At 32.1% G+C, this 19,189-nt stretch overlaps 1 protein-coding gene and 1 pseudogene across 6 annotated transcripts; both read right to left on the bottom strand.

Annotated features, from left to right (window-relative positions):
- Positions 1-9,005: 9,005 nt before the first annotated feature.
- On the bottom strand, positions 9,006-10,675 carry LOC136217544 (probable inorganic phosphate transporter 1-9; annotated as a pseudogene).
- LOC136220186 (cell division control protein 6 homolog B-like) lies at positions 10,115-18,249 on the bottom strand. Of its 6 annotated transcripts, XM_066007942.1 has the most exons (19): positions 18,009-18,249; positions 15,571-15,590; positions 15,270-15,474; positions 14,865-14,967; positions 14,572-14,792; positions 14,413-14,487; positions 14,226-14,332; positions 13,947-14,053; positions 13,783-13,842; positions 13,579-13,652; positions 12,839-12,889; positions 12,713-12,762; positions 12,408-12,543; positions 11,484-11,573; positions 11,290-11,352; positions 11,107-11,202; positions 10,928-11,017; positions 10,720-10,819; positions 10,115-10,252 (listed from the first exon to the last, which is right to left on the bottom strand). In XM_066007942.1, exons 3-18 carry the CDS (start codon positions 15,471-15,473, stop codon positions 10,787-10,789), a joined length of 1,560 nt encoding a protein of 519 aa, XP_065864014.1. In that variant the 5' UTR covers position 15,474; positions 15,571-15,590; positions 18,009-18,249; the 3' UTR covers positions 10,115-10,252; positions 10,720-10,786. The 6 variants fall into 6 exon arrangements, with proteins under 6 accessions (XP_065864014.1, XP_065864012.1, XP_065864015.1 ...); XM_066007940.1 differs by having other exon boundaries at positions 15,270-15,590; XM_066007943.1 differs by having other exon boundaries at positions 14,572-14,786; positions 15,270-15,590.
- Positions 18,250-19,189: the final 940 nt, after the last annotated feature.

Genomic DNA, 19,189 nt, shown 5'->3' with positions numbered 1-19,189 from the left:
TAATGAATGAATTGGTAGATCAAACTTTAGAATTTTACTTCATTGTCATTTAGCCAATGATCTCATTGGCAGTTGAGCAGGTAGCTTATTATGTGTAATAACTGCTCCAAATTATAATCTGTTTGTTTCTTTACTGAGTTAATAATGAGCTTCTCTTTTCTAATGAATGAATTGGTAAAATTATGAACATGAAATGGGTTGGGTGCTGCTGCTGCTTCCTCAGATTCAATGCATGTGTATCGGTAATACCATCATCCAAACAATCTCTAAGAGTTGTGGTCGAGATGTTGCTTCATTAATTGTTATCAGTGCATGTGTGAGTAGCCTGTGAGGGCAAGTGTCGAATCTGGAAACGGAAAGTTGTGCCAATTTTACCATTTTGGGAGATCAAACTTTAGAATTTACTTCATTGTCATTTAGTGAATGATCTTATTCCTATGTAATTTGTTTTGTCTGCTGCAATAATAACTGCTCCAGATTCTAGTCTGTTTGTATCTTTACTGAGTTATTCATGAGCTTATTTCTTTCTAATGAATGAATTGGTAAATATCCTATTTGGCAAATATCCTATTTGCCGATTTAACTAGCTGATTTTATAAACTTGTTTGGTAAAACTTAGCTAATTGTTAATAGCTGATTTTTCGTTTTCTCGATATGATTTCCGTTTTCCCGCAACATAGATAAATTGCAAATCCATTTCAGACTTGTAAATGATGCATACAATAATTAGGGTAAATTACACCCATGATCACTGAACTTTACCATTTTAACATTATGGCCACTGAACTTCAATTCTTAATAGTATGGTCACCGAACTTTATACTTTTTAACACCAATGACCACCCAGTACCTCAAAACGACCGTTGACGATCTCAAAATAAAAAATTTGAAGAGTTAATGATATTTTAAAGAACTTTAATTCTTCAAAATTTTCGTTTTGAGGTCATTTAGGTGGTGTTTGGTTAGGAGAGAGAAAGTAAATTTTTAGAGAGAGAAAGCTCAAACAAATGTGATTTTGGGAAATAAAAAATCTGGTTTCATAGTAAATGTCGTTTTGAACAACTTTAATTCTTGAATATTTTTATTTTGAGGTCGTTAATGGTCATTTTGAGGAGTTAGTTAAAATTGAGTAGCAATCGGTGTTAAAAAGTGTAAAGTTTAGTGATCCAACTGTTAAGAATTGAAGTTTAGTGGTCATAATGTTAAAATGGGTAAAGTTCAGTGGCCATGGGTGTAATTTACCCCAATAATTATGATACAGTTGCACATAATTAAGTAGCTTCAATGAATATTACGTGTGTTTAATATCTTTTAATGCAGTTAATGCTTGTTAATACCACAAAAAGATATACTTTGGGTTTGTTTAAGGCTAAATTCATAATTAATTTCCCAAATTTTTTTATAGTTTTAGGTTATAAGGTATAAAAATACTTCTAATGTTTACAGTCATAAAGCAATTTTATTTTAACGTCTAAAATAATGCAATTTACTTTAACATTGGCAGTTAAGAGCAATTTTACCTCCTATCAAAAAAAAAGAGCAATTTTACCCTTATCGTTGGCAAGTTGAGTCAATTTGAGAAATAATTCATTAATCTGTCTTCTAAATCATGAATATTGTCATCTACATTTCACAAATAAGTCATTTTATCATTCATTAATCATAAACATAACATTATACGTGAAAAAAAATTAAAAATATAATGTCTATTGTACGATTTGGATAAAAAAAATTCAAAAAATTTCACCGAATTTATAAATATTAATTTCCGATTCTATTATTACATCACATAAAATATGAAATCTTTTTTTAAATGTACTGATATATAATTGGTGCATAATAAGGAACAAAATATCTGTGTGTTATAATAATGTCTGAAATTGACCTAATTTACCAACGTTAGGGATAAAATTGCTCTTGGCTGCTAATATTAGAGGTAAAATTGCACAATTTTAGATGTTAGAGTTAAAATTGCTTTAGAACCTAATCCATAGTCTTAGGAATTGAGCCCCTGAAAATTAATTTGAGATAAGATGCAAAAATATCCCTAACATTTACAGCTAGGAGTAATTTTACTCTTAATGTAAAAAATGGTGCGATTTTACTCCTAACATTAGCTGTCAAGAGCAATTTTATCCCTAAAATTGACAACTTAGATCAATTTAAGAAATAAAAAAATATATATTAGGCAAAAATTTACAAATATTAACCTCTAATTTTATTATTAAATCACAAAAAATATGAAATTTATCTTTAGTCAATTGGTGCAGAATAAGGAACAACATATATGTGTTTTAGAATAATGTCTGAAATTGGCCCAATTTGCCAACGTTAGAGGTAAAATTGCTCTTGGTTGCCAACGTTAGTGTAAATTTGTTGACCCAACTTGCCAAAATTAAAGGTAAAATTGCTCTTGGTTGCCGATGTTAGGGTAAAATTGCACCATTTTTTACGAGATGGGTAAAATTACTCCTAACTAAAATTTGTTGACCCAATTTGTCAAAGTTAAAAGTAAAATTGCTATTGGTTGTCGACATTAGAATAAAATTGCACCATTTTTAACGATACGGGTAAAATTGCTTCTAATTATAAATATTCGAGGTATTTTGTACCTTATACTCTGTATTAATTTTAATATACGTTAAACCCCTCTATGTGATTTTCCATGTTTGTTAGATGATTTGTATTTTTTTTTGGTAAATAATTATAAGATCTCTATATTTTTATCTAATATACTACTTAGTTCCTGTATTTTTGAAAATAATTATATAGTCCTTCAGTTTTTATTTTTATTAACTCTTTAGTCCTTATGCTTGGGTCAATGGTCAAACTATACTAAATAAATTTTAAAATACTAAAATTACCCTTTACTTTATATTTTAACACTAAAACATCTATTTTTGCTATTTTATATTTTTTCCTCTATTTTCCTAAATAATCACAATGTCTCCAATATAAATTAATTGATTTATTAATTTTTATATAATTATACAACTTTAATTTAATAACGTAAATTTTGTTGACTAAAAAATAAATGAAAAATATTTCAAAAATGATTAAAATAGGAATAAGACTATCATTGTAAAAAGGTTTTACAATTCTAATAAATTTTACAAATGAAAAAAAATATATATGATTTTTAAAAAATTTATAATAATATTAGATGTTAGTTTAAAGATATTATATTAAAAAATAATGAAAAAAATAATTACAATTTAAGAAAATTAATAATATATTTTTTCAAGTATATTAATTTCCGTGTATATGTAGTTTAAAAACTTCATTAAAATTAATTAGATTAAATTTGAAACTAAAAGATAAATTGTTTTGATGTATAAAATTAGGGGCAATTTTAGACTTTCATTTATAAAAACAAATGGAAGGACTAAATAATTGATTAAAATAAAACTTAAGGACCTTATAATAATATGATAAACCTACTAACATGTTAAGTAAAAACATAAGGACCTTATAATTATTTACCCTTTTTTTCTTTTGTAATGTTTTCTTATTACAACTCCAATCCAATTGCTGTCATTGTATTACCACTCTTTGTAAAACTTGGTGACATATTTTTGAGGCTCTGTTGTTTTTTTTACAGAAAAAAACTGAACTGAATTCTATTAAAATTGAAATAATAATATAACCCTTTATATAAGTTAGTGAACTCAACTCAATTGATTAATACTGAAATTAAAAACAGAGCCTAATTCTAGGATTAAATATTGAAACCCAAAGATTTGAAAAGTGGAATTTCTTTTCATTATTTGATTCTTTATTGTAATTAGAAGTAATATTAGATTTGTTAATCGGTCCATTGACCAGTGACGGAGCTAGGATTGGAATCTCAGAGAGGTTCGACTAGATCTGTCCATGGGTCCAGGTATCCATCCGACCCGTGTCTCCTGGGTCCGGTTTGGACAGTATAAATTAAGCATAGGCTCAACCCAGTATAGGCCCGCTAAAGCCCGCCTATTAATATTAACTAATTAATTTATATACATTTATATATTAAATATTTACTTTTAAATATAAATTTTATTTTTTATAATTGGAAGTCTAGAATATATTTTCTAGCGTTTATGATTTTAAATATAAATTTTTTAAGATATTATGATTTTACACCATAATTTAAAAATTCTAGACTCCAATTCATAAATCATAAACGCTAGAAAATATATTCTAGACTTCCAATTTATAAATTCTAATCCTTAAAATATATTAAAAGTATCAATTTTACTAGTTTCACATAGTATAAAATTATGACTTGACGTAATTGTAAATAATTTTTAAAAGATGAATTTCTATGTAATTTTTCCAAATTTATAGCGGGTTGAACTGGACTTGGACTGAGTACTTTTACATAAAAGTTCGGTAGGCTCGACCCAAGCCCGACCCATGGGCAGGTCTAGGCTCGACTGAGTATAATTTTTTTTAAATACTAATTAAATATATTTAGAAAATTAAAACAAGCATTATAAAAGGTAAATCTGATCGTAAAATGCTAGTTAATAGTATTCCCTCTGTTTTATTATACAAGTCATTCTAGGGTTTTTCACACAAATTAAGAAATATAAGTCGTTTTAGAAGTGGATTTTTAGTAAACAGTACTTTCTCCGTGACCTTCCCTGGTTTCGCCCATGCTATTGATCCGCACAACCCATCCATGCCCGCTTTTTATGTTTTGGGCTTGAACATGTATTTTCAGTAGTTGTTCCAATCCGTTCCAAACCCGTATAAGCCCAAACACTAAATGGGTTGGGTTTGAAATTTATCTTAAAATCCTGGCTCAGCCCGATCAGCACCGGCTCGAATTATAATTATAATTAAGTTACTTACAACTTAATAAATTATTAACTTTGAAAAAAAATAGGTAAAAGTTAATGACTCCATTATAATTAGAACATAAGTGTTCAATAACTTATATAACATTAGAAAATGAATAGAAATTTATGGATTTTTGATTCACTTGCATTGCATTAAAAATTTAATTATTAATTTTACTGAAATTATCACGACTTTATATAGTAAGAAAATTATTATATAATTCATTATTAAATTATAAAATTAATTTTATTTTAAGAAAAAGTTTGGGTAGACAGGATTGGGCCTGGGATTTAGGTTTTGTGGTCGGGCTAAGCCTGATCTACCGAACTTTGAAAGGTGCGGGTTGGATTGGACTCGGACAAAAGATTTAGTTTCTATTCGACTGAGCCTGCATTACTTATAGCTTCCTTATTCGTAAGCTGATTCAGAATTTTCTGGGTTAAGGTGCAAAAATACCACTAACGTTTTGGTCAGGAGCAATTTTACCCCTAACGTCGATAAATTGAGTCAATTTGAAAAATAATTCATCAAACCGCCTTCTCGGTCATGAATCTTGTCATCTACACTTCACACGTGTGTCATTTTATCAGTAACAAATAAAAAACATATGTTGGGATGTGAAAAAAATATAAAAAAATATTGTCTTTTGTACGAATTAGACAAAAAATTCAAAAAATTCACCGAATTTATAAATATTAATCTGCAATTCTATTATTAAATTACAAAAAACATGAAATCCTTTTTTTTTATAACGAATTGATATGCACTTGGTAAGGAACAAAAATATATGTGTTTTATAATAATGTTTGAAATTGACCCAAATTATCAATGTTAGGGGTAAAATTGCTCTTGGCTACATACATTATGGGTAAAATTGCATCATTTTAGACGTTAGCAGTAAAATTACTCCTGACCTAAAATGTTAGAAGTATTTTTGCATCTAACCCGAATTTTCTTTCATTTATGAACAGGTCTACTGTCGGGTGGTATATGAGAAACATTTTATATATATGAAAATTGTAAACATAATAATTGATCCAATATTCACTACAAGAAAACAGCTACAGTAAAACCTCTATAAATTAATACTCGATAAATTAATAAACTCTCTAAAATAATAATTTCTTCTGGTCCCGACTTGGGCTAGTTCAAAAAATGATCAATTTTAATAAATTAATAAGATAATAATTTTCTGGAACAACCCTTTATAAATACATTGTATTATTACCTCTATAAATTAATAATTTCTCAAATATATATGCAAAATATATATAGATATACGTACTTAGAATAATTTAGCAAAATATGAATCTACAATATTTTGTTTTTTCTTGAAATTTAAATCTAGTTGAATTTCATCTCTAACTATTCTAAGTGCATTCAAAAGTTTTGGTGTATCCTTGTCAAACTGTAACAAAAAATTATAAAGAGTGGATGATGCTCTAATTGTTTCCTTTCTTGTGACTGGTTTCAAAGTACCGAATCATCTTCAGCTTCATCCTCAATTGAATTTTGCATAATGCTCGACACAATTTCTTCTAAACTTCGAACTTGTGAGCATTCATTGTTTTCATCTGGATAATCCAATATTTGATTGAAATTCATTGGATTGCGGTAACCAAGCTGACCAATCATTCCCTCAAGTTCATGAATGTCTTCAGTAGTTGCTTCCTCTAAATTCGTTATGATAGATTCATGAGAAGCCTATTTTTGGTATGATCTGAAACAACACTCCATATAATTTTTTTTATAGTAATTTATTAACTATCATACATTGAATATTTTTAACATAAATACAATGAACTTCCAAAATCAATTAACTTATATAATACATATTTAATTTTATTTGTTCATTGATTTTAGACAAAAACTTTATTTATTAATTTATCGATTAATTAATAACTCTCTAAATTAATAAAATTCCATGGTCCCAACATTATTAATTTATAGAGGTTTTACTGTAGTTAGCTACCGCAATTCTAGTAGCTAATTTGGTAGCTAAGGTGATTTACCGACTGAATTTAGTGGTTTACCGACCAAACGCGTTCGGTCGGTAAATGCCTAGTCGCTGGACAAACGCCGACTATTTTTCTATGATAGTCGCAGACTATAGCGACCATATATTTTAGTCGCTGCTTAGTCGCAATTTTACCGACCAAACAATGCGACTAGAAATAGTCACTAATGGGCTTGGAGGACGCATAAGCTGGTCAATTTACACGGATTTCAGGCAGAATGTTTGTCGGTATTTATTTGAACTTTTGTCGTATTTACTGGAAATATTTTCTATTGTAATGTACTAGAGAATTTATTTATTTAATTCTAATTATAAACATATTTTAACATTTCACAAAAAAATTAATTACAATAAACACTATTCATAAAAACTATAGATATATTTAAAATAATTAATATTTCTCAATTTGTAAATAGATTTCCGGGCATTGTTCCTCAAGAAATACGACTTGTATATAGATCTGTCAATTATCATGTTCGTGTCATATCATTTTCTTTGACATACTATAGGAAACTTGACAAACCTAGAAACACAAATAAAGTGTTGTTGGAAAATAGATTTACAAATGAAGAAATAGGACTTGTTATTGCAATTCAACTGTCCATAAGAGCATCTCCAATAGAGGGTTCTTAAAAGAGTATCAGCTGATGTGGCATCAGGTTTGATAACTTTTAAAGAGTGCCCACTATTGAAGTGATTGTGGGTGTCAAGGAAAGTTGCCAATTTTTGGCAACCTTGTTTAATTATTTTTTAATATAAAATCCGTGGTCCCTCTTCTAGAAATAATAAAATCTGGAGTCTTTTATCTTTAATAAAATAATAATTTGTAGGATCATAATGACAACTTTTCAAGCAACCCCTATTGGAGCAATTTTTAAGTAAAATATTATATTTTGCGATTATGTGTTAAGTTTTGACACTCTTTTAGACACTCTCTATTGGAGATGCTATAGGTAACCCCACATGTCGTAATTATAATGAGCTTTCAGGATTCAAACATTGGAGCACTTAGAATCCATTATTCATTCGTTCTCTCACGAGTTGAATCCATAATTGATATAATAAGGTTGTTCTTCAACAAACTCAATGCTTCTATTCCCCCCACAGATTTAATGAATAATCTTACTCAATTCATTAATTTAGTGTTAACTTATAATCACTTCATTGTCAATTTATGATAGCTCCCATTTTGTATAGTCTTTTTAGGATTGTTTTAGATCGTTTTTGCTATGTTGCTATTCAATTGTATTATCGTTTTGTTGGTTTTTGGTTGAAATTAAGAGAGGAGAGAGAGAAAAAAAATAAGAAATTAAAGAGATGGAAAAGATGGTATAATTGATTTTTATTTTTTATTTTGAGGTTTGTTTGTGATAATTAGATAATAAAGGGAGTTAATTTATAAAATAAATAAATATAAGGACCAAATTAAGATACCATTTTACAAACTTTTAAACACATGAGTATTGTACGAAAACAGGTGTAATCACAGGGTTTATTTTTTATATTTTTTTCTAAAAAAAATCCTGGTATATTGGGGCCATATTAGAAAATTTTATCTTCTGAACACCAAAACATCAATTGCCAATTAAAATACAGGTCAAATACATGAATATCATAATTAAGTACAAAATTACAACTAAGTCATATTATCAAATTTAATTCTTAATATGTCATTATTCTCTATACATTATGATTTTAACCATAATTTAAAAATTCTAGACTCCAATTCATGAATCATAAACCCTAGAAAATATATTTTATACTTCTAATTTATAAATTCTAATCCTTAAAATATATTAAAAGTACTGATTTTACTAGTTTGACATAATTCAAAAATTATGATTTGACATAGATATAAATAGTTTGTAAAAGATTAATTTCTGTGTAATTTTCCCTCTACTTACAATTAATGAAATAAGGCCTCACCGACCTCTTCAATATGCAGAAGAAGTAAGGCATGTTAATGTTCATACTGATTCTGATATTCATAATGAAAAAATAAGAGGAAATTGAATTCAACATTAAATATTGTGATGAGATGCTAGCTCTAACATTAATATGTCAAATTATAGATAAGTAAATTAATAGGACTCAAATAAATATAAGTAAAATGTTTAATTCAAGAAAAATATAGCAATAAGGACTACATCAACAAAATACAAAAAGTTTAAGGGCCTGTATATATTAATGTACTTTGTCTTAAAATGAAATAATACCAATTTGCACAAGGCAGCACAATAATGATGGGAATGAGTCTTAAATTTACAAAAAGACTCCATGTCATGAATGACTTCTCTCAAAGTTGGAGTTCTAATGAAGGAATGAGTCTTAAAGTAGATCGGATTTCGAATCTATTCCTATAAATAGACCGGTATAGTCATATATACTAGCACCTTAACATTACAATATCAGAGCTAGTCCTTACTTTCAACCCTTGCTAAAGTATCTACGGACTTGGGCATCACAATCTTCCAAATTTCAACACTCACTAGTTGTCGGAAAACGCCGAAATCACGAAAGTCCACCAGAACACAAACACCTCCTATCAGTAAATTCTGAATCCGTCACTGCTATCCTCTATTGATCATCTTCATCCTCATCCTTCTCATTCTCCTCTAATGATCTCCCCATAGTTTCAGGAGTATAAAGATAACTCAAAACCATACCCAAAACACAAACAACCCCCAAAACCACCAAAGTAACAGTCATTGCCTTATTTCTAGGAACAAGAACATCATCAATCATATCTTTCTCATCAGTAGCCCACAAAACCCCTAAACTTCCAACCAATGCACCCAACTTCCCTACAGCCCCAGCAATCCCATGACAAGTGGACCTAAACCTCGCCGGAAAAAGCTCGGCCGGAACTATAAACGTAGTAGTATTCGGTCCAAAATTAGCAAAGAAGAAAGTAAGTCCATACAGAACTAAAAAACCAGCATTAGTATCATCTCTCCAATGACTATAAGATATCCCAAGAGCAAAATAAACTAATCTCATGGAGAAAACCCTGTGATTTGAATCTTTCGTCTTCCGATTCGATCTATGAAAAACACAGTGAAGTAATAACCTGGAATTGTTGCGGAGATTGCTACAATGGCTTGGAATGCTGCGATTTTGAAGGATTCTTGGTAAACGTTGTCGTTTTCGAGTTTGAGGAATTGACTGTAGATTTGGGATTGGAAGAGGTTGCTGCTGTAGAAGACGATGTCGAGGAGAAACCAGTTGATTGAGCAAGAGAAGAGGTCGCGGCCATGGCGGCGGAGGAATTTTTTGGAGAAAAGGGGGTAAGTTTGACGATCTTGGAGGAGGATTTCGTCTTCTGCTATTTGTGACATTGATACATCTAGGACTTTTTCCATGTCTTTTGCTGCTTGGAGGACATTGTTTTCTACTAGAGCTGTGTATCTGAGGAAGTAAAGAAAACTCACATGAAATAATGAAACTAAGAGAAGAAGATGTAAATTTAAAATTGCAAAGTGGAGTGTAGGAGACGTTTTCAGTGAATTGCAGATTTAGCTCTTGCTTATGAAATTGTTCAAATTTAACTTCATCGTTTCTAAATAAAACCAATTTTAGTATCATATGTTACGGAAAATTTGAAAATGCGGATTTGAGTGTTATTTAACAGTGACATTGAACCTTAAAATATTGTGTTATAAAAAAATGTTAAAATACTAACAATTAAGTCTGACATATATCTAAGTTAATTAGTTTGGTACATTTTTTGTAACTATATTAGTAGCATCGTAAAAAAGTTTAAGCCCTTTAACAATTCGTGCAATATTGAAAATACATGAATTGAGAGACAGATTGAAGAAGCGAATACATGTTACAAAAATTTCTGTATGCAACAATGCTGCGGATAAGCTTACCTGGAATTGCCAGAAAACTGGATGAAATGCCATCAGAGAAAATTGTATGTATGTATGTATAACAGAATTACAGCAGACAATTCCGAAAGAAACGGAACACCTGATATAATTCAACATTCAACCAAGTAATAATTAGAGCAAAAAACAAAACTAAGGAAAATAATAAAACTACAATGGTACATTATTTTCAATGTACTACTATATATACCTGCAATGCAAAATTGACGTCTTCTGCATCGACATTTAGTGTCAGTCGTCTCATTTTATCATCACGAGATTGACCGAGTTTCAGAAGCCCCTGCAATTAAAATTATGCACTTAGTATTTTCTGATAGAGGAAGACTTTTGCACCCAAACTGTTAAACATAAGCAGGCAACCTTATTTACCTGGTCATTTAGGACTCTACACATGCTCAAAACTTCGAAAATCCCAGCCGGAGGTATCATTGTTGATTTGCATACGTCTATATACTGTTTATTCAGCTGCATCCACATACAAGAGCAACTAACATTTAGAAAACAACCCAAGTTATTGTAATTCATTTCACTATGCAGAAATAGAGAGCACACCTCTCCTACAGTAGTATCCTTCTTTCCTCCTCGAAAAAACTTCACAGCTGCACATAGTATTATCTGCAATACCATATACAAATAAAATACTGGATTCCGGAGAGTCAAACATGAAAACGAACTCTTAAAGGAGTGAGGGGGTTAGGGGATTGTCTTTCGGGTTTCTAGTAGTTGATACTATTATAGAAACTTACTTGTTGATGCTGAGGAAGAGATTGAATGATGTCCACTACAGGTGATCTGTAAGCTTTTGACAAGGCAGAAGCCATGTGATCAATTCTCACCTGCAACATATTCAGCATTTTCAGAGACTGTAAGTAAGAGAAAATGCTGACAACTTTTCCAAAAATAGATATGAAGTTGTACAGAAGAACAACGCTGGAAACTTGTGTATATTCAAAGTAGAATCCTATATAGGATCTGTTTGCAAGTTGATAACAACCTATTCTAAATAAACAAGGAGACAACAATCCTATTTCAAGAAAGGTACAAAGCCAATTCCTATGTAGAATCTACTTCTACAGCTTACAAATAGAGATAGTAAATTTGAGGTAAACAAATCAATTCCCTGTCAAAAGGGCGCCTTAAGCTTGCTTCAGAGTGAGCACACTGGTCCTTTTAGTACCGACCAAGTTCCACGGTTATCAAACTGGTTTTCTTGAGCTTGGAACACGGTAACTTCCTGCAAAGTTTAAGTTAGTCCCTCTCGACAAAAATTAATCTGCTTTTACCTCAATTTGGTTACCTCTATTTATTGCCACTAATTGACCTACGGAACAAGGTCTAATGGTAATAAGACACTCTTATATTTGAGTCACCTCATTAACTCAAAATACTTTATGATGTGGTTCACCTCAAGAAGGTTAACTGTGCTTAGGCAAGAAGAAATGGAGCAGAAAAAGGAAAAACAACCGTATCCATTTAAAGTTATGGAAATTAACAAGTGTTGAAGCTATTTATGAAACTTCAACACCAGCTAATCTCTTTCGATTTGGATTATTGATCTCGAGATATTATACCATGGGAGTTGCTAGAAGGATATACTGACATGTTTGTCACAAGTACAACAATAAAAGAAAAAGACGAATCATGATAATATGTTGATAACAAACACATACAATTTTATATTGTTGCTCTTCGAGGGATTGACAAGCTGGAGCTTTTTGTTGAGAGCACAGCTCTTTCTCCACAGCATCAAAATTCATGTTGGATTCGGATTCATTCAGTTCTGCCTCTAGAATCTCAATTGCACTCCTAAAACATAAAGCCAAGAACATCAGTTGTTCTGTCACCTTCCAAAGGCCTAATAGATCATGGTTACAATCATCATCATTTAGAGATTGTGCAAACCAGTTTATTTATCAGGTTACAACAAAAATTACTGAGAACAAGTGTTCAAGAAAGTAATAACAGTAGCACTGACCTGCAAACACATAAAGCTTTCCGCATATCTCCTGAAGCAGCTGCAACTTTCTATTTAGTGTCAACTAGTCAGTATCTATTGGCAATAGGTCCATTAAAAATGAAAAAAAAAATAACCATGACTTACTCTGGCACAGAGCTCCAATGCTAGTGGGTGAAAAATGGTCCACGGAAGTGCCTAGTGATACGATTAACAGATAATTCAAGTCACTAAATATGGCAAATGTTTTTTTTCTCGAATTTCAAATTATATCCTTTCATATAACTATTAATCAGTTGATACTAAAATAAATTGAATTCCTCACACACAGTAATACATGTAGAGTAAATCAAGAACACATATCTAGACCTATCCAGCTTCATTCTTAAAAAGATGGTAGTACAGATAGGGTTTCTGAACTCTCAAACCAAAGCAATATACTACACCTGAAAAGTGTGAATTTATTCTGAATACAGACAGATCTGTCTGATGTGTTTCAATCATTACAGTTCCAAGGTTTCCTATAAAATATAGTAGCAAGTATCTAGTTTTCCACAAGGTGTATAGTTTAAATTCTTTGACATCGTGTTCATTAAACATATGCATTTTAAATATTGAGTGTCTTGTTAAGTAGAAGATAATTACAGATTTGCTGGACTTACATTCAAAAGAATTCATGTTAAGTAATTACTACAGTTACTCGTATGCTGTCAGGTCAAATCAAAATAATACAGGATCCTATTCATCAAGGTTTTGCACGATACTGTCATGCATATTTCCATGTTAAATGAGCATAAGCTGGCAATAATTTGTCCCTTTTTCTATTTGGAAGTTTCTTCAACAAATTCAAGCAATAAGATACAGAAAAAGGCGAGTATAGAAATTACCAATAGCCTCTCCTGAAGTATTCTGAGGATTTGATCCTTAGAATAGGCTCTAAAAGTTATGACCATTGGTTTGCCTATCAGAAGTGGATGAAGCAAAAATAAGTACTAGTTCTCAGTTACACAGAATCCTCAATAACTGAGATATGAATAGAATAAATGATGAGCATTGCTGAAACTGCAAATTCTAGCAAGTGATCAACTCACAATTCAGTGATTGAAGTCTTGGAAGAAAACGATCTGCAAGATCTATGGCATTAGCAATACCTGTATGGGAGTATATTAGTATATCTTAATTTGTTCATACACATGGTTAAGAACTTCAATGGAAGGAGTAAAAGCATCTTATTGAACATTCTGACAAATAGTACCTATCAATATACACCGAGAAGATGGAAATGTTGTAAGCATGAAAAGATCATGAAGGACAGCTCGGTCTTTAGTAATCAAGTAATCCAACTCGTCTGCAATTATTAGCCTGTGAAGCGGAAATTTTAATTCCAATTTAGGATTCGTATGAAGTAATCACCTAGACACCAAGAAAACTAAACATCAAATTACAACAGATCTTCCACACATATTAACCATATTCAATTTTTCCTGCAGGCAGGCCTCACAAATGACTAATGGAGAAGGACCAGGCTTCTTACGTCATTTTTGAATCTGGTGATGATTGTTGAGAATAAAAGTTCTGAAGATATTGAAGAGGTGATATAGGCATATTGTTTCTCTTTCTTGGGAGGCTTTTACCAATTATCTGCAAGAAAAATCAGCTGATCAGCTGGTAAGTGTATTTGGAATTAACACTTGATGAAAATGAATGATCCATATCTGCACCTTGTTAAATATTTCAGAAGTGTTTATCAGAGAAGTGCAATTTATACTCAATACATCTGGAGCATGATGTCCTTCCTGATAACAAAGGACATCAATTTTTAGGAAGATACAATAAACAACTATGAACCTAGTGCATCACATGAAACTAATTTAGCCAACCTGTTTGACCCAATCAATCAAATTCTGTTTCACTTTCTCCATTGACAGCGACTTTCCAGTCCCAGGGCATCCACACACATACAAGCTTCCAGCCTTTTCTTCTTCTATACAAGCTTTGCAGAATTCAAAAATTCTTTTTTGTTCATCTTCACGGCATACAACTATAGCTTGTGCAGTTGATACATGCAATGCCTCTTTGACTGCACTGATTTGCCCTGCATCTGCAAATAATTGACAATTTAGGATCCCAAAACATGAAATCCAATTAAACTAAAACCAGGAATCAAGCTTGCCTCTAGGACTCCAATTTGGTTTATTAATTAAAATATCATTCGAAATCTTCACCGGAGATGTGCTTGTTTTCTCTGCTTCTACGCTAGAATCCTTTTCACTTTCCTGGAAAAATAAATGCAAATTGACAAACATCAGTGCTTGTATCATAGCAAAGTAATGAATTCTCAACCATAAAGAATCACATCCCTCTCTCAAACACAACCGCAGCCACAAATCAATTTCATTGGTTCCAAGTGACAAACTACGTTACATTCAAATGCCACATATTATAAGCATGTCTGTCTAGTTTCACCAATTGAAATGGATTCTCTAACTTATAATTTTCTAGATAAACCAGTGCAATGGGTTATACAGTTCAAGCATTAAACAAGAATGAAACTATGAAATCGAAGGGAAAAACTCACAATTTCAGGACGGTTTGGGCTAGAATTGAAGCCTCGGCGAGGCGATGTCCTCTTCACTAGGGAAGCCATTGGGCCATCCTGCAATGCCGCAACATAAGATCTCAACTTCCGCTTCTGAGGCGTTGTAGCTTCAGATTTGGATCGGGCGAAATTGTTGGCCTTCTCCGATTTGACTGCGACTTTACGACCAACGGTTGAAGGCATACTGAGGAATAAGTAGTTTATAAACTTTATAAGGATATAATAACCTTTTGAGACTCCACTTAAAAGAGAAGCAACATAACCAGATGCATAAACATGCCTATCAGAGGAACTCAGTGCCTGGTCAATAAAAATATATATTAGGAGTGCATCGTGCCAACAAATCAACATAAGTACAATTGCAATTAAAACTTATAAGATGCCCTTAATGATGTTAACAATATGATTATGTAATCAACAGGCATCAGGGATAACTCGCATGAGTTCAGGTATCAAATCAACCTAAAGTAGATATCATGCAGGGTAACAAATGATAAAAAAAAAATCATTATTGATTTGTTGCAATTGTTAACTGGTGGTCCTGGCTGCTCTGCCTTCTCTGGTCTTGTTTGTGAAATTGGTAACATAAATTACAATTAAGTTATTCAATGAAACCCATTTTCGATGGATTAACAAAATTGATAAGTTGAATAGAGATGAACCTTGTGTTGCTGAATGCAAGTTTGAATGATATAGTATAGGTATAGGTTATTGAAAATTAATGTTTTGTAAGTGATTTCTTTGAATATATGTAAGGAATATGTTTGATAATTTTGGTATATATATAAGTAATTGATATTTGAAATCTGATGAATACACTTCCTCAGGAAATTGGAAATCTGAGGTCACTTGAATCTGTTATTGATATAATAGTAAGGTTGTTGTTGAACTTTGAAGTTTCAGAAAATAGGCTCAGGAAATTGGAAATCTGATGAGATGAGTGATTTGACATATATAATAAGCTCATTATGTTATTATTATTGATATAATAAGCTTCTTCTTCATTAATTTCAACAAACTCTCAATGCTTCCATTCATGAATAATCTTACTCAATTCATAAATTTAATGTTTAAGTTATAATGACTTGACTGTCCATTTATCAGAACTGGTATGCCTTGTTCAAACTTTTTTTTATTAAATTCATAACTATAAATTTATAGCTCACATCACTTCTAAACCACTTACTCAATTTGTAAATAGATTTCCAGGCATTGTTCCTCAAGAAATAGGACTTGTATATACACCTGTCAATTATCGTGTTGGAGTAGTCGTGTTCATGTCATGTCATTTCCTTAACATATTCTATAGGAAACTTGACAAATAAAGTCCGTTTGGAAAATAGATTTGCAGGTATTGTTCCTGAAGAAATAGGAGTTGTATATTATCTTATTGGAATTCAACTGTCCCTAAATAATCTCACAGCTCCTAATTATAATCAGCTTTCTGGATTCAACCATTGGAGGAGCACTTACAATCCATTATTGGTAGATGAATAATCTTACTCAAATCATTAATTTAATGTTAACGTATGATCACTTCACTGTCCATTTACCATAACAGCTATGCCTCCTTGAGAATTGAGGACTAGATTGAAGAAATTTTATTTATTAAGCACTCATTTTCTATTTCAGATAAGGTGCAAAAACACTGTTAATGTTGACAATAAGAGCAATTTAACCCTTAAATTCTAAAATGATGCAGTTTTAGTTTTTTTATTTTATTTTTTCACATCCATAAGATGTCGGTGGCGGAGATGCGTATGTTGAGATGGATGTGTGGTCACACGAGAAAGGACCGGGTGCGTAATGAAATAATTAGGACAAAAGTAGGGGTCACATCTATTGAGAATAAAATGAGAGAAAACCGACTAAGGTGGTTTGGCCATGTGAGACGTAGAGCGCTTGATGCGCCGGTTAGGAGAACCGAAGAGTGGCAAAGGGATGTAGTGGTGAGGGGTAGGGGAAGACCTAAGCAAACTTGGAGGAGGGTGATCGAGAGTGATATGAGTTTATTGGGAATTGAGGAAAATATGGTAGTGGATAGGACGGAGTGGAGGGAGCGAATCTGTGTCGCCGACACGACTTGATTTTCACGGTTTTATATGATGGTTCATGTTAGCCGACCCCGAATCATTTCGGGACTAAGGCTTTGTTGTTGTTGTTGTTTGTTGTTGTGTATACATATATTTGTGACCTATTATCGATGAATGATAAAATGGTGTACATATACATTGAAGGTGACACGATTAATAATTGAGAAGACAAAGAATAACAGCAATTTCAATCCCAATCAATTCAATCCCAATTTCAATCCCAATTCAATCCCAATTTCAATCCCAATTCAATCCCAATCCCAATTTCAATAGGAATTTGGTAAAAAAACTCCATCACTGAAAAGCTTCACTGTAAGGAGTGAAGGAGTCCTTACAAAATTGTAATAAGCAAGCATTCAATCAATCAAAGAGCAAGGTTAATATATTTCTAATCCATTCATACATATATACATATCATTATTCTATCACTACTCTTCCTTTTTTTATCTCATTTCATCATATAAATCAACCAAAAACGCAGTAAAACCAAAAACGCAGCAAAGCCATCCAATAATTACAACCAAAAATCAAGCCAACACACAGTGAACAAACTCATAGGTGCATCTCAAACCAAACAAATATAGGCATCTCAACAAAGGCACAAAAAAGATAAACAAAAAATCACCTGCGGTTTTTTCCCTCTGCGTTTTGCGTTTTGTGCAGTGCAGCGACTGAACTGAACGGTGGCCGGCGGTGGAGACTAGCAAGCAAGCAGCGACTGACTGACTGGTGGCCGGCGGTGGAGACTGGCTGCTCCTCTCCTCTTGTCTTGTGCGATTCCCTTGAGTTGAGCCGGCGGTGTGCGATATCGTCTACGTTCGTTGCTCTCCTCTTCTGAATTAGGGATTTAGGTATTAATTTAGCTGTTGTGCTGTGCTGTGCCTTTTAGGTCTGATTTATTTTCATTAAAATCAAAACGACGTCGTTTTTCTCATGACCAAAACGACGTCGTTTTGATATAAAAAAAAATTTCCCCGGCTAGAGCCCCACTCAACCCCCCTGGTTCCGCCCCTGAATGGTTATGTACTAAAGTTGATGTTTTATGCCTCCTGGACAAAAAGCTTCAATTTCAAACCCCCAAACTATATATACGCATACATTCTAAGAAAAATTAAAAATTAAACTTATCAAAACCCTAAAATTTATCCAAAACCCCAAATTATATATACTAAAACAAATTTAACTTAAAATCATAGACGTTAGTAATACAATCAACGAAATCAAGACTTCGATTTCATGTAATAGTTGAAAAAAAATTAAAAAATTACCTCAATATGCAGGAGTTAGATCTCCTTCATTCCCCACCTTCGACATGATGTAGTCGTCGTAACCACAACCCCTGCTAACAGGTCTGCCATCAGTTTATACAAAGAAAAAGGAACGAATAAATAAAGGAAAGATGAGAGAGAGAGGTGATTGGAGAAAGAACCATGAAGTAAACATGGATGAACAAAGAGGGAGGTGATGGCAGTAAATGGACCAAAGAACTAAAACAAAAACCTTAACATGCGATTGACCCAAAATTGTTCAAAACCCTAAAAAAATCAATTCATCAAATTAAAAAACAAAAACCTGTTGTGCCACACACCGCTTCTGTCGTTAGAGTCACCAGAGATACCAGTAGAGGTGTGCAGGGAAGAAGATAGAAGAGTCAGGGAGAGAGCGAGCTTGGATTGAGGGAGCGAGACGAGTTTGATCGCACGGTGAGAGAGAGGGTGGAGAACTTGTGTCTACCAAAGAGGGATTTTCAATTTCATAATATTTATTTGACTGAATTTCTTTGATTTTGTTTTTGGGGGGAGTTGT

This window comes from Euphorbia lathyris, chromosome 2 (assembly GCF_963576675.1).
Source record: "Euphorbia lathyris chromosome 2, ddEupLath1.1, whole genome shotgun sequence".
Taxonomy (NCBI): domain Eukaryota; kingdom Viridiplantae; phylum Streptophyta; class Magnoliopsida; order Malpighiales; family Euphorbiaceae; genus Euphorbia; species Euphorbia lathyris.
Note: the sequence above shows the minus strand (reverse complement) of the source record. Positions and strands in the feature narration are given on the sequence as shown.